The sequence below is a fragment of the Acipenser ruthenus genome, chromosome 11, assembly GCF_902713425.1.
Source record: "Acipenser ruthenus chromosome 11, fAciRut3.2 maternal haplotype, whole genome shotgun sequence".
Lineage (NCBI taxonomy): Eukaryota > Metazoa > Chordata > Actinopteri > Acipenseriformes > Acipenseridae > Acipenser > Acipenser ruthenus.
This window is the reverse complement of record NC_081199.1, coordinates 30,450,762-30,470,628: the sequence shown is the minus strand read 5'-3', so window position 1 is coordinate 30,470,628 and position 19,867 is coordinate 30,450,762. Positions and strand designations below refer to the sequence as shown.

Here is a 19,867-nt window from a genome sequence, read left to right as displayed (position 1 = left end):
GTATGTTACATACACCGTCCTCAATCACTTGATCCATTAACATGGATGTTATAATTTTCATTCATTAAGAATACATTTTTTAGTGTGATGCAACTGTCTTCTTCCAGGTCTCATTATTAAAATATACTGTGTATGAGGTAAAATGAAAACCCCTGCATCTATTAAGTTGGATACAGACGGGAATAAAAACAGCAAACTGGTTGTCAGGTATCATTTTGTGATTTTAACCCTAGTTGCCTCTTTGAGCCTACATAATTCCGCTTTTCACAAAAATCCAATGCAGTCTCCTAGTAATATCTATCCACTGTGTTTTCATGCTCTCCAGAAACCTGACAGGTTTTCTCTGCCACACTGCATTTACTTCAGTCTATTTAAGGAGTTCTCTTGTGTGTGATTACTGTTCTGCCATGCATCCTTGCATTCCTCTCTGTCGATCACTTTGTGACATAGATCTGCACTTCAATTTCCCAAGTCCTTTTAGATCTCCTTTGTTTCCACAAAGCTCTAATGATCCAGATCAGCTGTCACCATTGCCAGCACTATACCATACACTCTTGTTGCCTCCCCTATTTTCAACTTATCCATCGCTCCCTACATGCTAACCAATGTTTTAACAATCCATTAGCTTTATCGCCATTAGTACTTGTGGAAAGGTGGTGGGTAATTCACTGACACACACGGGAGACAGAAGTTTTATTTGAAACACAACACTGGTGCCCAGTTTTATTATTTCAGATGTTTTTCTTATTGCCCGCAGAGGACGCTGTTGTCCATGGCCTGAGAACCGACAACGGTACACAGGATCACAGGAATACCAATACTGGTAAACAATGAAACGCTGGCGCACTCACAGGTGCTCAAAATAATAATGAAAACAAAAGGCGAAATTAAAAGGGAAAATAAAACACAATAATAAAACTACAAAATAAAGGTGCTGCTTACGCAGTGCCCCCACTGCCGCTAAGCCGGTCAGCTCGGGATCTCCGTCCTAGACTGTTATGCACTATACACTGGGGTGGCCAAAGTTCCCCTCCACATTACACACGTCCCCTTGGGTACATAACAATAGATTTTAACAAATTGTTTATTTATTGCTGGCTGTCTTCCTCAGCCGTGCTTGTCTGTTTTGGTCGCTCGCTCCAACCACTGGCCTTTTCAGCCAGCGTCTCTGTGTGTTTCCAATCATGGCCACCCGAATGCACAACCAATCGCAGTTCTTGTGGGCCGAGCAATCCCTCAAGGCCCGCCTCTCAGCCACTCAGAGAGAGGGAAAGCCAACACACCCTCTTCCCCACCTCTCCGTGTCATCGCCATGACTGACAGGCGGACCTTACGAGACTGCTGCCCTCTTCCTGCAGAACCACGGATACGCCAGATAGTCAGCACAGATCTCCCCTGTTACAGTACTGCTCTGCCTTTTCTTTAGCTGAGATTCTTTTGGCTCTTCACTTGTTTGGTAACTCAGAATAAGTGGATAAACTGCTGCTGTACCTTTGGCGTAGTGCATATGGTCTGATTGCAGCGAGACTATTGGAGTGTGTTTCAACTGCAGCCTATGATGTACCAAAAAGTTATAACAAATTCATGTAGAGATTGTGTCTTCATATTTCAAATTGAAGTACATAATACAAGGAAAGAACCAATAGATATTCAATGAAAGAGAAGGACGGCCAGTAAGGAAATGGATTTTAAAACCTTGGTTAGAACTGCATTAACTGCTCTTTCCTGATACTACCAATTAAATGGGCCACTAGATACATTAGTGCGGCCTGCTTAGCTATTCAGCACTTGCAGTACCATAATACAAATGACAACAGATCACAAAGCCATTCTTAAATTTAATAAATAATCCCCTACAACATTAATCGAAAACTACATTCGTTCGACAGATTTAATTTCTAACTTCTCTGGATGCTGACATCTGTATCTTGTTACACTTTCCATAATGTAGTTAATAGAAAGTAACACAGCTTAAAGTGTTTGATAAGCTCTGAGAAGAATCTGCATAAGGATTAGATCAGCCTTCTCATTCCACATTTTATAGCTCATCCAAAGACAGCACAATAGCCTCTTTAAGAGCTTAAACATGTAGGAGCGTCTTTTCTATTTCTAAATCTATCACAGACCGATGTGAAGAACATAACTGTATATTTGTGTAATTCATATGTGATATATTGCAGCATAATAATAGAAAGTAACTTAGTTTTCCTTTTTAATTTGTATAGATTTTCAAGTGTGGGCTAGTGCTAGCAATCTATAAGCAACTAAAAGGATAAACAACGAACCAAAGGGCATGCAAGGTTTGTTGAAAGTCAACTCATGGAGACAATCCCCAATCTGTTACCAGTGTAACAAAATGAATCCCCTTCACAAAAGAAATCAATACTCATTGTAGCCTCCTTCCTGTTACACAGCAATTTGTCTTTTAAACAGAATATTGTCACTTCTTGTCCGGTTCAGAAAACACTTTGTTCTTAACTCCAGTGGTTACTGTTCAAGTGTAATAAGTATATTTAAAAAATGAAGTTAAAACTGTCGACAGAGTAAAATATAATATAATCTCGAAGTAAAAGAGAATTGTTTGTAAGCCTCCATTCTGATGGAAAATTGAAAATGCATTCCTATGATATACTGTACAAACCCAGAATAGCAATAAGTGACTACAATAAGTAGCCAATGTAACAAACCCATCATTCAGTACGGACTGAGAGTGGATCTGAGCCTCAGGCCTGTAATTAGATAGAAGACAGGGAATTCAAGTTGTTATGTTAAATAATTCAATATTACTTTATGGCTATTCAGACCTTGGAAATGTACCAAAATAGGCATTTAAATCAAATTGCTTCCCTTAAAGTTATATTACTGCCTCACCCAAATTGGTAACACTTTAGTTTAAGTATTGGCTTAAATTATTAATAATCCATTTGAAAATGTGTTAAACGGTGTTCAAAAACAATATCATCTTCTTCTTCTTCTTCTTCTTCTTCTTCTTCTTCTTCTTCTTCTTCTAACATTCTATAGAAACGTACTGCTATAAAACATAGCAAGGCTTTAAGACACACTATAAACTAAAATGTGACCATAATATATTGATTTATTATAATGTAATAACTATATACATTTATCAGAAAGAGAATAATGGATATTACCATTTGCAACAACATTCATCCAGTGTATTATGAAAACCAGTTTTTTTTCAATTGATTGTATAACATATTTAATAAATTCCATCACTTAATCTGTAATTAAACATGTTACCCAAAAGATATGCCACTGTAGCTCAGAACTTCCAAAATTGTATTTAAGTTATGCGAGTTTAGCTTACAGATGATGGAATGTGTACAGCATTTATCATATTTAAGGAATAGTTTCTTTCTTTTTTTAAGCCGTTGTTCCATAATTTTTAATAACAGACAGACTAGTGGAACATAGCCTATTAATCTGCAATCTGTTAAGTGTTGTTCTTTCTAAACCGAGAACCAGTCACCGATTTCAGTGGAAAAAAAGAACTGCAGTTGTAAATGTCACAAGTCACAGAATCAGCAGTAATAACTGCTTTGATCAATAATGCATCATGCTGGCAGGTACAACACACAACATTAACCCTTTCAGGACCAAGCATGTTTTAGTGGGATGCTCCCACAGGACCAGGCATTTTTTGGCTGTATTTGACTATCTTCCTATAAAAAGTCACTAAAAATCTATTTTTTACAGTATATATATATATATATATATATATATATATATATATATATATATATATATATGGGAAAGTGGTCAAAGTAGCTGATTTGTGTCAAAAGTTACATCGTTTACAGTAAATAGCATGTTGGAAGTCTGGGAGTTTTTAAACAATGGGGAGCTTTAGAATGTTGAAAAAAGTCCCATTAAAGTGAATGAAGATGGACAAAAAAGGACAAAAAAGGACAAAAAGCTTAATAGTTTAAAAAGTATAAAAGATATAACAAAAAGTTGTATACAAGCAGACCGGTCTACACGTTTTAAAGTCTGAACAGCGTTTCAAGCTTAAACGGTGTAAGAGGAGAGGCGTGCCAAAGAAGAAGAAGAAGAAGAAGAAGAAGAAGTAGTATGCTGAAGATTTAAAGTGGGGACTCTTGCTTCGCAAACCCCACTAATAATAATAATAATAATAATAATACTTTAACAGTGCAGCTGGGCAATGTCCCTCCTTCCTGACTTATATCTCACATTAATTTGTTCTGAATACTTTAAACCTACCCCAAATACTGAGAGGCAGCACATTCCTACATTTGTGTTGGAGGAGTGTACACACGTGTGAGATTTAAAACGAGATTACAATTTAATAGGAGCATTGTTCTTGTTTGCGAGACTTAAAGCTATATTACAGTTTGATAGGGTTGATTTACACTCTCGTGGAATTTAAAACAGAAATGTTAAATAATGCCTTAACACACAAAACCCCAGAAGAATATGCCCGTGACCATAAGGATTTCATTGTGGAAGACAGCAAAGGAAAGAAGATAAAAACATATATAATAATAATACTGCCTATTACAAAACTGTATCCTATTATAAGATGTTCAAGCTATAATTTTTTCTTTGTTGATAAATTGCCAAGATACAGTTGAATGCATCCCTGGCTCAACTTTTTCAATTTGATCTTCACAGGGAGTTGAACTCTATATAGATGAAAGTAAAAGGGTAAACCACTTTTGTGTACTAAACATAGAAATGTGACATGTGGAAAGATTCTGTTTCCGAATATATTTTCAGGCTAGTAAGCTGCTTAACAAAGTGTATTTGAAAAAAATAATTATAAAAATAAAAGCTGAAGGAAAAATTAATGATATCATTTCAAATCACTCAGGTATGTGTTTCAATGGCAATGGCTTTATCGAACAGTGGGGTGTTACATTTCATCAAGGCAGTTTTTATGTAATTAAAATCATGAACAAACTATCATGCAATAAACTAGTCCACTGCCTTTAGAGAGTGGATTGTGCTAACACATGTTTACTTTATTGCTGCACAAGCTTAATAGGTCTCATTTGTGATTAACATAGCAGTCAAGTCCAGCACAATGTATCATCACATGAATAGAGTTTGAACTTTATATTTAAATAATAATAACAATAGTAATAACAATAACAATCACATATTGTCACATATTGCATTAGTATTGATGCATTCTACAAAATCTCTTTTCAGAAACTTAACATATGTGTATTCTAGAAAGAATTTACAATATAGTAATGACATGATATCAGGTTATACAAAAATGAAAGTTGTGCCATGATATTGTACTAAAAATAAAAGTATGGTCCTAAACTGTACTGATACTGTAATTTCCAAAACACAAATATATAATTATACAAATATAAAAAATAAAACAATGGTTTTCAAATTAAGTCCCCATATAAAACTATTATTGCAAATATGTGAAAACGTCGGATTTGCGAACATCTACAGAAAATGACATTTACACATCCATAAATAGGTTAGTGAACAAAAACAACACACAAACTGCTTTAAACATGGGGAAATTCTTTGCTTTAAAAGTAAGCAAACGTAAACAAGATTAATTAGGCTACAATACACAGTGTTGCTATGTGATTTACTATAAGCATTCTCCACGCAAAGCTTTAAAAAAAAAATACAAAACAAACAGTAAATGTACAGTAACCTGCAACTAATGGCTTCTTTCTTAACTCTAGAAGTCCCTTCCTCTGTGGTTCTGCTTTCTTAATATCTCTGTCACGGTACTTTGCTCTCTTTCTTGATATTGCCAACAGCCGATAAGGAGCTCGGTTTAAATATTGCTTCAGCTATTTTAAACAAATGGCAGGTAAGCATTGCGTATATGAAGCTTGCTTTGTTTAATTCAAATGAATTTAAAAGCTACAACAACATGCTGCCAATATATGCAACCGTGCGCTCCATCATAAACACATTGCACAAAAAAAAGAGTAAAACACAAAGCTTTCTCAACTGGTGTATTGAAACGTCACTGCTATTTCGGGGATATCAGTTCCACACTTTACATGTGGAATATGATGCGTAGTAGTTCTGGTTTCTCATTGGGTTTAATGTCCCTGCCATGTTTGATAAAGCAGAATCTGTGCAAGTCGAAGCCACATTTTCCCAAGTTAACTGATACTTTGCGAACGTTTGGGCAATCGCTGTGCTGACGGAAACAGTATCTGCAGAATGTATGAACATGACATCAGCACAAAACAAGCCAGGTTTATTCACCATGAAATCATAGAAAGAAAATACAATTGACAGAACTGGGTGGTGCAAGCCATCAAAAGATGTGTCAAAATCACACTGGACATTCTGTCAAATATTTACGATTAAGATTGTCAGTTAGGCACTGTTTTAGCTGATGGACAGACAGTACTGTCGCACAAAGTCACCAATACATACCTCTGCAATAAACGGTAGCTGTCCAGCAAAGCACAGAGCTCTGACAAACTCATTAACACAGTCATTCTGCGCTCTCTTTTTATTAAAGCGTGTGTAAAAGCTGCATAAATGGATTGCTTGTCTCTCAGTTCACTTTCTTGATTTATAATGTGTCGCTTATTTTTCAGTATGTTCTTTTATTGTCAGCGTGAACATGTACCTCAATGCAGCAGTATCTGCAGTGCTATGCATCCTCTGCCTCATCTGACCCACTTCTGCTATTTTTGCGTTTTGTATACGTTGAAACATTCGTTTTCTTTTGAATATTCATGAACTGATTTACATTTTCTCCCCATTCCTCATCCACTAAAAATATTGTATTTTCATGTAAGTATTTCAATTTAGTTTTTGATCAAGCTATTAGTTACCACGCCCAGCAATTGACACAATAATCAGACTTTGATTGGCCAACATAATCAGGTGATAGTGTGTTTGTGAAGTGACAGAGAACCACAGCTGAACGTTATTTGATCCTCTGATGTCTAAACATCTGCTGTATCTTAGGATACAGTGTAGGGCTGCTTATTACAATGTCGGAGTCAAAATAAAACAGCATTTTAATCAAATTATTGTGTATTTCCTAGAAAATAGTACTGAGATAATATTGAATAATAGACAAAAATTGTGTATAAGTCAATAAAAACCGACGTCCAGTTAAAAAAAAAAAAAATCCTGTAATTTTTCTGTAAAACCGGAAACGCGGAACACTATGTATGTGTGTCACAAAGACGGCCGGAGTGGGTGGCGTCAGACCAGAAACAGGAACACAAACGACAGAGAGATGGGGTTTTGGTGAGGCTGAACGCGTGATCGCGTTCAGCATTTAATAAACAGAACAGAAAATAAAAGGTTGGAACAGACAAAAACACTGGACACGGCACTACACGCCAAAATAAAAAGACAAACAAAACGGACTAACATTAAACAAACGGTGCACGGAGAGACAAACAAACACGGTGAGTACAAACACTTCTAGATATTATTTTTACTACTTTTACGTTCTCCTTCTCTCTCACCCGTTCTCCACTCTCGAACACCCAACCCCCGACTGAGTGCTACGTGTCTCTATATACACTGTTGTGCTGGGATTCAATTACTAAATTAATTATTCACTTGAATCCCAGCACGTGAATTAATTCTGTGCAACCCCGTGCTCACATATTACATTTAACCAGCACGTGAAGTGATTTGTGCTCTCCTCGTGCCTAAATACAAATCTACACTTTAAACACACGTGAAACACAGACCCGTTTATATCCCGTGTACCAATCTATACACCAACATTAACATACGCACGCATATACACAACACAGAACACACACATGCACACAGGGGCGGGGCACTTTGCCACATATACCCCCCCTTGTGCGCAGCACACATGGCCTCAACGGCCACCTCCCCCCTTAAATACCCAGCAGTCCCGGCCAAAGTCTCGGGCTGGGAAGGGAGGCTTTAGTGGGCCCATGGCTGGCCATGCTGTCAGCACCCCTGCCGGTAGTGGCACGGCTGACAGCCTGTTGGTCCCGTCCTGCAGCGAAAAAGCTGCGGGGGCAGGTGGTCCCCCGACCTCCCCCTTCTTCGTAGCCGGCAGCTCCCTCCTGTGGGGCTCCGGCCACAAGAACTCCTGCAGCGAAAAAGCTGCAATGGGAGCAGGTCTCCGGACCTCCCCCACGATCTCCGGCAGCGAAACTGCTGCTGGGGTTGGTGGTCTCCAGACCTCCTCCCCCTTCGTGGCCGGCAGCTCCCCTTTCTGGGGCTCCGGCCACCGTACTCCCTGCGGAGGTACGGGCAGCAGAGGCAGCTCCTGCTCCTCTGCTCCGGGCGGTGGCGGAGGCAGAGGCAGCTCCAGCTCCTCTGCTCCTGGCGGTGGTGGTGGCGGAGGCAGAGGCAGCTCCTGCTCCTCTGCTCCTGGTGGTGGCGGAGGCAGAGGCAGCTCCTGCTCCTCTGCTCCTGGCGGTGGTGGAGGCAGAGGCAGCTCCTGCTCCTCTGCTCCTTGCGGTGGTGGTGGCGGAGGCAGAGGCAGCTCCTGCTCCTCTGCTCCTGGTGGTGGCGGAGGCAGAGGCAGCTCCTGCTCCTCTGCTCCTGGCGGTGGTGGAGGCAGAGGCAGCTCCTGCTCCTCTGCTCCTTGCGGTGGTGGTGGCGGAGGCAGAGGCAGCTCCTGCTCCTCTGCTCCTTGCGGTGGTGGTGGCGGAGGCAGAGGCAGCTCCTGCTCCTCTGCTCCTTGCGGTGGTGGTGGCGGAGGCAGAGGCAGCTCCTGCTCCTCTGCTCCTGGCGGTGCTGGCTCCCTCTGCTGTGGCGGCTGGGCATGTGCGCGCCGTGCTGCCTTCAGCAGCATAGCGAGAGGCTGCTGGGGGACACCAGCATCCTGCCCTTCTCCCCCCCAAAAATTTTCAGGGGGTTGAGCCTGTAACCCCTCCCCTTCCGGCTCTTGGGGCTGAACCAGCAGGCATTTTCCCTCTGCTGGTGGCTTGGGTCCCAGGGCTGTGGAAACCCCGACTTGCCTCCCTTTGGGCTGTGGACGCACCGACTCCTCCCTTTTGGGCTGTGGACGCACCGACTCCTCCCTTTTGGGCTGTGGACGCACCAACTCCTCCCTTTTGGGCTGTGGACGCACCGACTCCCCCCTCTTGGGCTGTGGACGTTCGGGCTCCCCCCACTCAGGCGTAGGACGTTCGGGCTCCTCCCACTCAGGCGTAGGACGTTCGGGCTCCTCCCACTCAGGCGTAGGACGTTCGGGCTCCTCCCACTCAGGCGTAGGACGTTCGGGCTCCTCCCACTCAGGCGTAGGACGTTCAGGCTCCTCCCGCTTGGGCTGTGGACGCTCAGGCTCCTCCCGCTTGGGCTGTGGACGCTCAGGCTCCTCCCATTTGGGCTGTGGACGCTCAGGCTCCTCCCATTTGGGCTGTGGAGGCAAAACCAGCAGGCATTCACCCTCTGCTGGTGGAGATGGGGACAGCAGGTACTCACCCTCTGCTGGTGGAGATGGGGACAGCAGGCATTCACCCTCTGCTGGTGGGCCTGCTACCTGGGCTGCTGTTCCTTTTATCGTTGCCTCCAGGTAGCTGAGGAGAAACTCCACACCTTCCTCCAAGGTGTTTGGGGTGTGTTCCTCCTGATAGGCCTCCCATCTCTCACTGTCCATCATCCACAGGGCCCGGACGATTATGGGCAGAGACTGGGCCTCCAGCCCAGCATTTTCTAGGAACCAGCCCCGCAGTTTGATGGCGTCTTCTGCCATTGACCTTTTTTTTTTTTTTTTTTTTTTTTTTTTCCCAGACCCCTCCTGGTCTGACGCTTGGAGGCGCGGCTATCCCACTTCTGACACCACGTGTCACAAAGACGGCCGGAGTGGGTGGCGTCAGACCAGAAACAGGAACACAAACGACAGAGAGATGGGGTTTTGGTGAGGCTGAACGCGTGATCGCGTTCAGCATTTAATAAACAGAACAGAAAATAAAAGGTTGGAACAGACAAAAACACTGGACACGGCACTACACGCCAAAATAAAAAGACAAACAAAACGGACTAACATTAAACAAACGGTGCACGGAGAGACAAACAAACACGGTGAGTACAAACACTTCTAGATATTATTTTTACTACTTTTACGTTCTCCTTCTCTCTCACCCGTTCTCCACTCTCGAACACCCAACCCCCGACTGAGTGCTACGTGTCTCTATATACACTGTTGTGCTGGGATTCAATTACTAAATTAATTATTCACTTGAATCCCAGCACGTGAATTAATTCTGTGCAACCCCGTGCTCACATATTACATTTAACCAGCACGTGAAGTGATTTGTGCTCTCCTCGTGCCTAAATACAAATCTACACTTTAAACACACGTGAAACACAGACCCGTTTATATCCCGTGTACCAATCTATACACCAACATTAACATACGCACGCATATACACAACACAGAACACACACATGCACACAGGGGCGGGGCACTTTGCCACAATGTGGTTATCCTTTGTTCAATGTGAAAATGTCCCTCTAGTGGCTGCTACAGAAGTTGTATGAAATGTTATCTACCGCTAGTACAGAAGCTGTATGAAGTACTATTTTGTTGAGCGCAACTGTCAGCACTTTTGACAGCAAGGCCCCCAGTTCAATCCTAGTCACTGCTACTTAAATATGATTTATAATTCTAGCGACCCTTATACATAATTGCTTCCCACCATAAAACCATTCTAGAACCATACATCAGACAGCAGGCTGCCTAGACAATGGCTGTATCAGAATTACTTTCATATCATACTGTCTTATTAATCTAATGTGTATCTTATCCTAGGGTGATTAATGGTATTCAGCACTGTACTGAATAAAATGCTACTAGCACTTTTTAAATTACTTCTTTATTATCATGCCTCTCTTGATCTGTTTGTTAAAGTTAGATACAAGTTCATAACCTCACTCTTGCTCCTCATTGTGCCTCTACTGCAAAGATAAATTGTATTATTTCAAGTCTATACTGTGTTCATTTAATTCAATATCAAAACATATCTGGCAGCATTCCAGTTTTACAGTGAAACATTTTGACATTTGGTAGTTTCCATCTGTCTGAGTTATTTTATGATTGCCTGGCCACTCTAATACTGATTGTGGTAATTCCAAAAATGCTAATCAAATCATGCTTCACTCTCTCCTCCGAATGCAACAGGTACAGGGACAACACATACATTATTAAAACCAAGACAACACCGAATCATAAATTAAATTACAAATAAACTTGGAGAATTGCTATCCAACTGAGCCATATTTCCCCCATTCCACCAAAGCTTAAACTTCAGGTTAGTTTAAATAACTGTGTCTGAAAATTATTTACCTTCAAAGTCTATTAATATTGCGGTAGCACAAGAGAGTTTTTGCAATTCTCTTTGTCCAGTTGGTTTGCATCCATTTGGACAACAGTGCATCGACATACAAGGCAATGCCTGACCTTATCAGGAAAGGCTTGAACATACTTAATTTGAGAAGCACTTTAAAAAGCGTAATTCATTTTCCAGCACTTAGAAGTAGTCGCTGATTATTTTGATTAAGTAGTTCAGCATCCTAATATGCCAGTATTTACATTAGGCAGAGCAATTGTGAAAAAGGAAATAATCTGAATCTAATTAGCATTTTAAACATCTGTACGAAAAAGACTGACTGTAACAAGTCACTGATTCCACAGTTTCAGTTGCAGTGACTGAAAGAACATTCCAGACCCCCAAACAATAGTATTGCAAACAATATGGCAAATAATAACGATAACTCAGTAAAATAACTTTAACACAACAAAATAAAAATACAACTGCACTATCTTAATAGCAAAATATATTTTCTTTACGAAAAATAAAGTTTTGCAAACACTTGTGAAACTGTCCAGAATAACTTGAATAAAATGCATTCATTTAAAACAGAGGAAACTGAACCCAGTTGTGACATTTTGTCAACGTGGCATATCTTATAGATAAAGATCCCGACCTGACAGTCAGTAAGAGAGTATAATCTAGAGGATAGGAGGGAAAGCAGTGGTGGTCATATAAAAAAGCATTAGAGTAGCAGGAGGTACAGTATTTATAGTAGCAAAAAGGCAAAAAAATCTACATGGATGTCAATTATACATTCTGATAGATGGGGGGATTGGTCCTGGGGTACATTCAGAAATGAGAATCCATGATTGATGTAAAATGTTAGATAAGTACCCCACAGGAGGGAGGGGCACTGGTAGCATTGCTGGGACCAGGGGGGGTACTTGAATACGGAATTGCTGTAGACTGGAAAGCACTGCCAGAGCCAAGACTGTGAGTGGGCTGAGATGATTTATGGTGGGTCTCAACAGTAGAAAGGCGCTTATCTAAACCAAAAATAGTGGATTGTAGTGATTGGAGAGCTTGAAAAATGACGTTGGAAATGTTGCCGGTGGAGTCAGTATGAATTGGACAATTTGGGACAGGTGCAGGAGAATCCGAACTTGATTGGGGGATTGAATTGAAGGACCATGATCATCTGGAATCTGCAACAGTGATGAAGCAGCTGGATGAATAGCTTTTGGAAGCATCAGAACGAAGCAGCAAAGCAATCAGACCGCTTCGGGAAGCGCCAGCATGGTAGGATACTTTCCTTTTGAACAATGTATTCAGAATACAAGGAATTGACCAAGATTTGTATCTTTTATCGGAATTCTGATATCATGCAAGGTAAGTCAACAGACTCCAAACAATAAAAAAAAAAAAAAAATGAAAAGAGAGTGTAGACAAACTAGGCTTTTATAAGAATGATTACATCATTGTTTAGTGGGTGGATTCTCCTGTGCAGAAAGACAACAAGTTTAACAGAACTTAAAAGTTGTGAAAATCAGGGGTAAATAAATGCATGAGACTAAATGAAAAATTCAAATTAGACTTGAGAAGAAAGCTGGATTTTTTTTTTTTTTTTAAGTGTCAATAAACCTGTCTGCTCCATCCTCTGCAGTTAAAGTCAGACACAATGGAATTGATATTACCAGGAACTGTGATCTCTTATTCTCTTTACCTGGGCTAATAGATGAGTGATTGAGATGTTGTTAGCTTTGTCAATGATGCTTTTGAGTGGCACCATCTTTAAGTTAAATTGACACAGTCCTGTCTTACCATAACAGGATTAATCACACAGTTTTTACAGAACAAAAACAAATTGTTTATAAATGTTTTTATTACAATATACTGATAAAAATAAATGTATAGTAAAAAAAAAAAAAAAAAACCCTGTATGTTTTTGTTGTGTTTGTATTTGGGTGTGGGAGAGTGAGAGTGAATTGTGGGCCCCACAATTATTAGTTATTTAAAGAATGTATTTTCAGAGTCTGTTTTTTGGAATAAAACATAATTTTACATTTAACAGTGTTGGTTTCTTTAACAATAGCCTGGAAATGTTTTATTAAATAATAAAGCATTTTATTCATAAAATGAAGAAAACATTATGTTAATAACTCATGAGTGAAATCTTTGGGAACATGGCCCAGTATGTGTCTGAGAGACAGGTAGAGAAAGTGTGTTTTGAAGGAATATTTTAACTAGCATTTTTACATACTTATTAAGACAAAAATAAACCACAGAGACTAAAACGATCTATTAGGTTGGCTGGTCATGACTGTTGTTTCATTAGAGCAGGGATGCGCAACTAGAAGCCCCAAGGATCAACTTGCGGCCTCTACATATAAACCCACCCTACAGGGATGTTAAGTCAGAGAAAAATGGGTCAAATCAGTCAGAGCAACTTGTTATAAACAGCACTGAGATGATTAAATATATTTTTTTTAATTTATTTTTTATTTATGTATGTATTTATTTATTTTATAAAAGTCTATTGTCTAAAACAGCAAATGAATTATGACGATTCCAAGAATGTATAACCAAGCCCTGTTGTCTTGTAGCCTTGTGGTTTGTTTGAGGGCCTCACATTTGGCTTTTAGGTTAGCTCAGGTTGCTCAGTATTGCATTACAGCCCTGTTTTAATGGTATAACCACACTTATATCTTGAATTTTTTTTTTTTCAGTGAAGAAACTTAACATTGCTTGGTAACAGTATTAAAAATAAATCTTAATACTCTATGTTGAACCAAATTTACAAAAATGTATCTTTTTTTTTTTAACAGTTTATCTTAGCTGTCATTGCAATGTGTCCATTTCAAGTCAAAATGGCAGCAAAAAAATATAAAAAAAGTCGCCAGCTAATTTAATAATGGACAGCAGAATTAAAGAATTAATAAAGCACGCAGATGTGTGCAAGCAACTCCAATCTACATTTAGAGGGAGATTATGCAGGGCCTTGTAGATGTAGAAAAACCTTTTGACTTCTTCTGCAAAGCTTTTTTTACTCAATCCCATCTATAGATCAGTGAAGCACGCTTAAGCTTTAGACAGTAATCGCCCCAAGCAACTTTGAGAGTGTGGTCTGCTGTATTGAGATATAATTCAATATGCAGTAGTGCTGCATGCATGCATGCATAAAAAAAAAAAAAAAATTAGGAAAGTAACCCTTATAAAAGTTTACCATAGTAAAAGCATAACAAAGCGTAATGAAGCATAGTGAAAGCATGGTAAAGCATAGAAAAGCAATGTAAAGAACAGTGAGGTGTGGTAAAGCATATTAATAAACATGGTAAACCAGGATAAAGTATGGTTAATACATGGTATTACCATGGAAAATGCATGGCAAAAGTGCAAAAATACCATGCAAAAATACCATGGTAAACTTGTATAAGGGCAAATATAGCATTTTATAATATACCATAACATAGTTTTATAAAGTCAGATATACAATTATAGCCTTATAAAACTGTCTAGACCGAATCAACTAAAGTAGACATTATCCCTCGCTGCTGTTGACTTACATTGGTCCCCATGGCATTTGATTTCTAATCACAAGATTCTCCAAACTTCACCAGTTGTTAAGATTGCCCTAGAGCACTCATTTTAGATGCAAGGGTCTGAGCCTCTGTCGGGGTCAGACCCTTGACCTTTCAATCTATAGGCAGAAAGAGAAATTGTACGAGCTGAAATGAGTGAATCTATGTGAAAATGCAAAGAACTTTACGATATATCAGGCTTTTGAAGACTAATGAGCCATTATACTGTACGCTGGGATACCTTCCAACATATTGTAGATTTCATGTGCATATGAAAATAAAGGTCTTTGTAATAGAAACTTTTGCTGAAATATTAAAGGGATATTTTACACCACCTACATTTCTAAGGTGTTTAAATTTCTATTACTCCTGTTGTTGCCCTGCTTAGATATATAGACACACACACACACATATATATTATCAGTATTATGAAATATAGAAATATAGATAATATCTCTACAAGGCTTGATCATTACCCAATTAATATGGTTCAGAGCAAGAACTTTCAGCAGTTGATATGTCCACGTTTTTAAATTATGCTAATATGAATGTGGTATTATCACAGCGTAATCAATGACAATATAATAAGCCCAATGAGGTATGTTATACACAGCAAGCATAAGGCTGGCTTGATCACATTTCCCTGTGATTAGTCTTTTTTCACACATTGCAAGGTGCTCTGTACTATCACCCCATCACTCCTTCATAGCACAGCTAGCAATTAGTTGAAAATAAATTTAGCGCAAGCAGCAGCCATTTAAACAGAAAAAAAGCTGGTGATGTAAATGTGGGTTATTTTACTAACCCTGACAGGCAGGCCAACGTAGAACAGAGCAAGTGGTAAATTATGCAAAGGTTTTTTAGCCATGACAAAGGACCCTGTCTGACTGTAAGCAAAATAACTTTAGCGTGAAGTCAGGAATTTACACTTCAATGTGCCTGTATGTGTATAAGTAGTTACTGTAAACAGTTCTGAGGGGTCTAAATCAAAGAATATGGGTGAAAAAAAAACTTTTCTACAGTAAAATAAACAGGTATGTTTACAGCAGTGTGTACATGGAGTAATGAAATGGCGCTGTGTGGCTCAGTATTTAATATGTGTATGTGCGTGTGTGTTTGGTAATGGAATTGCTAGAAAACTGCAGAGAACGGGTTGTGTGGGGCATGTTAAATGTATTTGCACAATATAAATGATAATACCACAAAAAACAGAATCTGGCTATAAGCTCATTAAAGATCAAATAACAAATACCATGTGTCATCATTCAGAAGAGTTCAAAACTCCTGATAAGTGTTTGCTCAGTACAATGAATACAACTTAAATCAACAACCATATTTTATAAAACTGCGATAAGAACATTTCTTTGAATACAGTATAAACCGGTATACTATGAAAGCAAACGATTTCAATAGCTCATATTCTAAAAGCATATTCTAATCTTTGTATTATTTAAATAATGAGTTTACGAGAAAAAAAAAAAAGTATGACAGACATGAAACTCATTAGTTACATTTATGCAAAGGCAAAGCATCTCACAAGTTATTTATTCTTTAATACATCAATATTTGTTTCAGCCTGAACCTATATCATGGCACAGATCAGTTTCCTTACATAAACAGATGTGTCAAATATAGTATTTAATTGAATGGAATGACTGGAATACTTGTTAAGGGGATTCTTTTGTTTTCAAATAAATTACATTAAATAGATTTTGTTTTTTGATTGACAAATTGGAAGCATCATCAGCTGTTTAATACAAATGCTCCCTGGTTGTTTGGGGGTCTGCTTGGAGTCTTGCAAGCTCAGTAGCCGCACTGCAGGAAATTAAATCTTTTGTTAATGATAACAGTTTGAGACCTTTCATGTGATGCTGTGTTGTTGAGCTGTGAATGCTTTGTTCCCCTTTAATGTGCCTGTAGTTTCCTTTTGTCCTTCTGATATGATACATAAAAAACAGTGCTAAAAAAAATACTCTAAATACTGTGGATAATAGTAACTGCAGCATTTAATACAACTATACTGCATTATCGATAATACTAACCAAGACAAACTAGCATACTGTTAAAAGAATAGAAACCAATGCCATTTGACCCTTTTTTTTTAAGGATTATTTGTATTCAAGCTCAGATTTCAGGTGGAACCTGCGCTCCCCTGACTGTATAACCCAACCTATACCCGGTGAGCCACTCTGGGACCTCAGGAGGACATTCTTAGTTTTTAAAAATATTTTTGCAGTGCAAGTTAACATTAAAACAGCATTCCTTTATATTTACAATACTGTTCCATAATTTAGCCTTGTGCTATCTACTTGATCAGAAACAGTCCAGATAGTTTTTGATGTAGGGACACATGCTTCCTCCCTTGAAACTTGTTTGATGCTTACTCGGTGATCCAGATACACTGTAGATATCATTCTGAAGCTACCTGCAGCAGTTGGAGGTTATACATGTCAACGTTAAGCTTTGCAAATGATCAGAAAGCAAAACAATTGATCCTGTATCACACTATTGTGTGTTTTTGAAACACCTCAAGGGCAATGGATTATAACAACTTTAAATATGTCAAAACTGTTCTTTAGTTTTGTATGAGAGCTACATCTCTAAATAGCAGTAAGTTGAATGATCTGTATAGGTTTTGCCAATCTTATATTGAATCAGATTTACCAATAATTGGAATTACAATAACTTACAGTATAATGGCTTTCCCTGTTAGAATACATACCTAAACTGCAATAGTTTCCTCAGAATCATTTTGAGTAGCTTCCTAAAAAGTTTTCACTATCCAATAATATGGACACAATATTATGTTCTTTGCTCCTTGTGTTACATAATACAGCAATAAAGACACAGTTGAGGACTTGAAGAACTGTTGCTAAAACCTTCACATATTTCTAAAATTAATGACATTTGGTCCCCAATACGAGCAACAAAAAAAAAACCTCTTGGAGTGATTTCTATATATTGTACAATCCAGATTGATCTGGATAACTGCCCAGTTGCTGTGTTGGATTTTAAGTAAATTCAGTCCTGTTCACCAGTAACACTCTGTTGCTGTTTTACTTATTTGACATCTAAATCTTGCATCATGTTAATCCTTAACCACAGATTGCATGTTTATAAATTGCAATTTGTGTCTCCTCTACCCTGTGGAGCATTAATATTGTATATACATGATACCTTATTCTTTGAAAATATCTAGCAAGTCAGCTCTCAAGAGATTCTTCTACTCAGAAAGAATGTACAGTAAGCGCTACAATTAGGGAAGGAAAGTAGCACATTTATGGAACACAAGAGATGAGCAAAAATTATTAAATTATGTTTGTCTCTCTTTTATATATATTTATCTGTGCCTTCAGGAACATGAACTTGTAAATTATATATGGGGTAGTGTAACATTTTTGGTATGCATCAAGCCAACATTTATCTTACTCATCAGTCCCAAGAGAAAAAAAATGTGTATAATCCCTGAGCCAACCCCCCTAAAGGAGCTATTTAAATTGACTTGAGAAAAATCAGTGCCAGACTAAACAAAATTGATTTTATTATGTATAGAAAAAAACTTCCTTTTCCATCTGTTTTGTGTTTAACCAGCATCGCGGGGCTAAACATTTCTCATGCATTCCATCTCTTGTATATTTCCAAGTAGCATCATATTTAAACCACATTACAAATATGTACCTACATTTGAAGCATTCTATATTCTACTTTAAAAGCATCTGCACTATCAACATGTGCAGTGAAGGTTATAAAAAGCAGTGATATATATAATATATATATATATATATATAATATAAGTAATATATAATGAAAATTACTAAATACCAGGTTTTTGTTTCCATTCTTGCTGAGAGGGCCTCTGAAAACTCCCTTGATGTTTCGAAAGTGACCATTGCTGAGGTGCGTGGAGCTGATGACAATATAGTAACAAGCCATATGGGACCGGCAGCTTCCATGCACAGAGTGCACACAGTTCAACCAGACAAAAAAGAGAAAAAAAACAAGCTAATGTCCCAAGCGAGGTAAAGTTACAACCAGTTAGAAAAAGAAGTGCATCTTTCCCCTTCTTCCAGTGGAATATTTACTCATACAATCATGAATAAAGTAAGTATTTCTTCATTATTAGATATAAAACTCTGCTTACTTCCTTCAACACGGGGCATCAATAGGCAGGATTTGCTTAGCCATACATAGCTTTTGTAGATTTTCTTTTTCAGTACACTGCTAAAATCAGCAACCTAACACCCAGTCTCCCTGATTCAGCTCAGGCTAGAGCTGCCTCATTCAAGTCCTGTAGTTCCGTTGCAAGCATCTCCTGCTAAAGGAATTCTGATGCTCTCTGTGGCTCAGGCAGGCATAGTATTATAGAGTACACTGTTGCCGGTCCATTGCACTGAACCAATGGCAGAGAGCCACTAGTCTGATAGTGAGGGCTAGAGGAGAAGTACATCTGTCACACGCTGCCTCTCCAGATCTACTGAGTCAGCCCAACTCACGAGCCAACCAGGATGCAGCAGCCTACTGCAAGCTGCAGCAGCATCCCCATGAACCGCTAGAAGACAGCAGATCAGGTAAGGAGCCAGACACTGTCTGATAGATGCAAAAGAGTCCAGGTTTACAGGATTATTCAAAGAAGTGTTCAACAACCCATGTAATACAGTGCATATATAAATGTCTTAAAAATTGTGTTATTGTATACAAAAAAAAAATGTATACTGGTATACACACACTTTTAATAATAATAATAATAATAATAATAATAATAATAATAATAATAATAAATCACTGTACATAAACCATTGGTTATGATATATGAGCTATGCAATCACATATAGTAAAACTTAGAAAATCAATCCATATTAAAATTGCTATAGTTCTCAGACAAAACGCAGTTGCTTTCCTACTTACAGACAGATTTTGTTGATACGATGGTATTTTATTGAAATTCAATGCATGTTAAAGTATAGGTATTAGATTTAATTTGAGCAATTAATATTCTACATTCCAGTGCACTGTGAGATTCTCACTTCTCAGTTAATGACACAG

The 19,867-nt window shown here is 38.7% G+C and overlaps 1 protein-coding gene across 1 annotated transcript in view; it reads right to left on the bottom strand.

The window, feature by feature from the left end:
* Positions 1-19,229, bottom strand: part of LOC117426581 (G patch domain-containing protein 8-like) — a 62,262-nt gene extending 43,033 nt beyond the window's left edge. Inside the window, exon 1 of the mRNA XM_034044294.3 lies at positions 18,647-19,229. Within this exon, the coding sequence (XP_033900185.1) occupies positions 18,647-18,757 (111 nt within the window). The 5' untranslated portion in view covers positions 18,758-19,229. The remainder of the gene's footprint in view (positions 1-18,646) is intronic.
* Between the last annotated feature and the right edge of the window lie 638 nt (positions 19,230-19,867).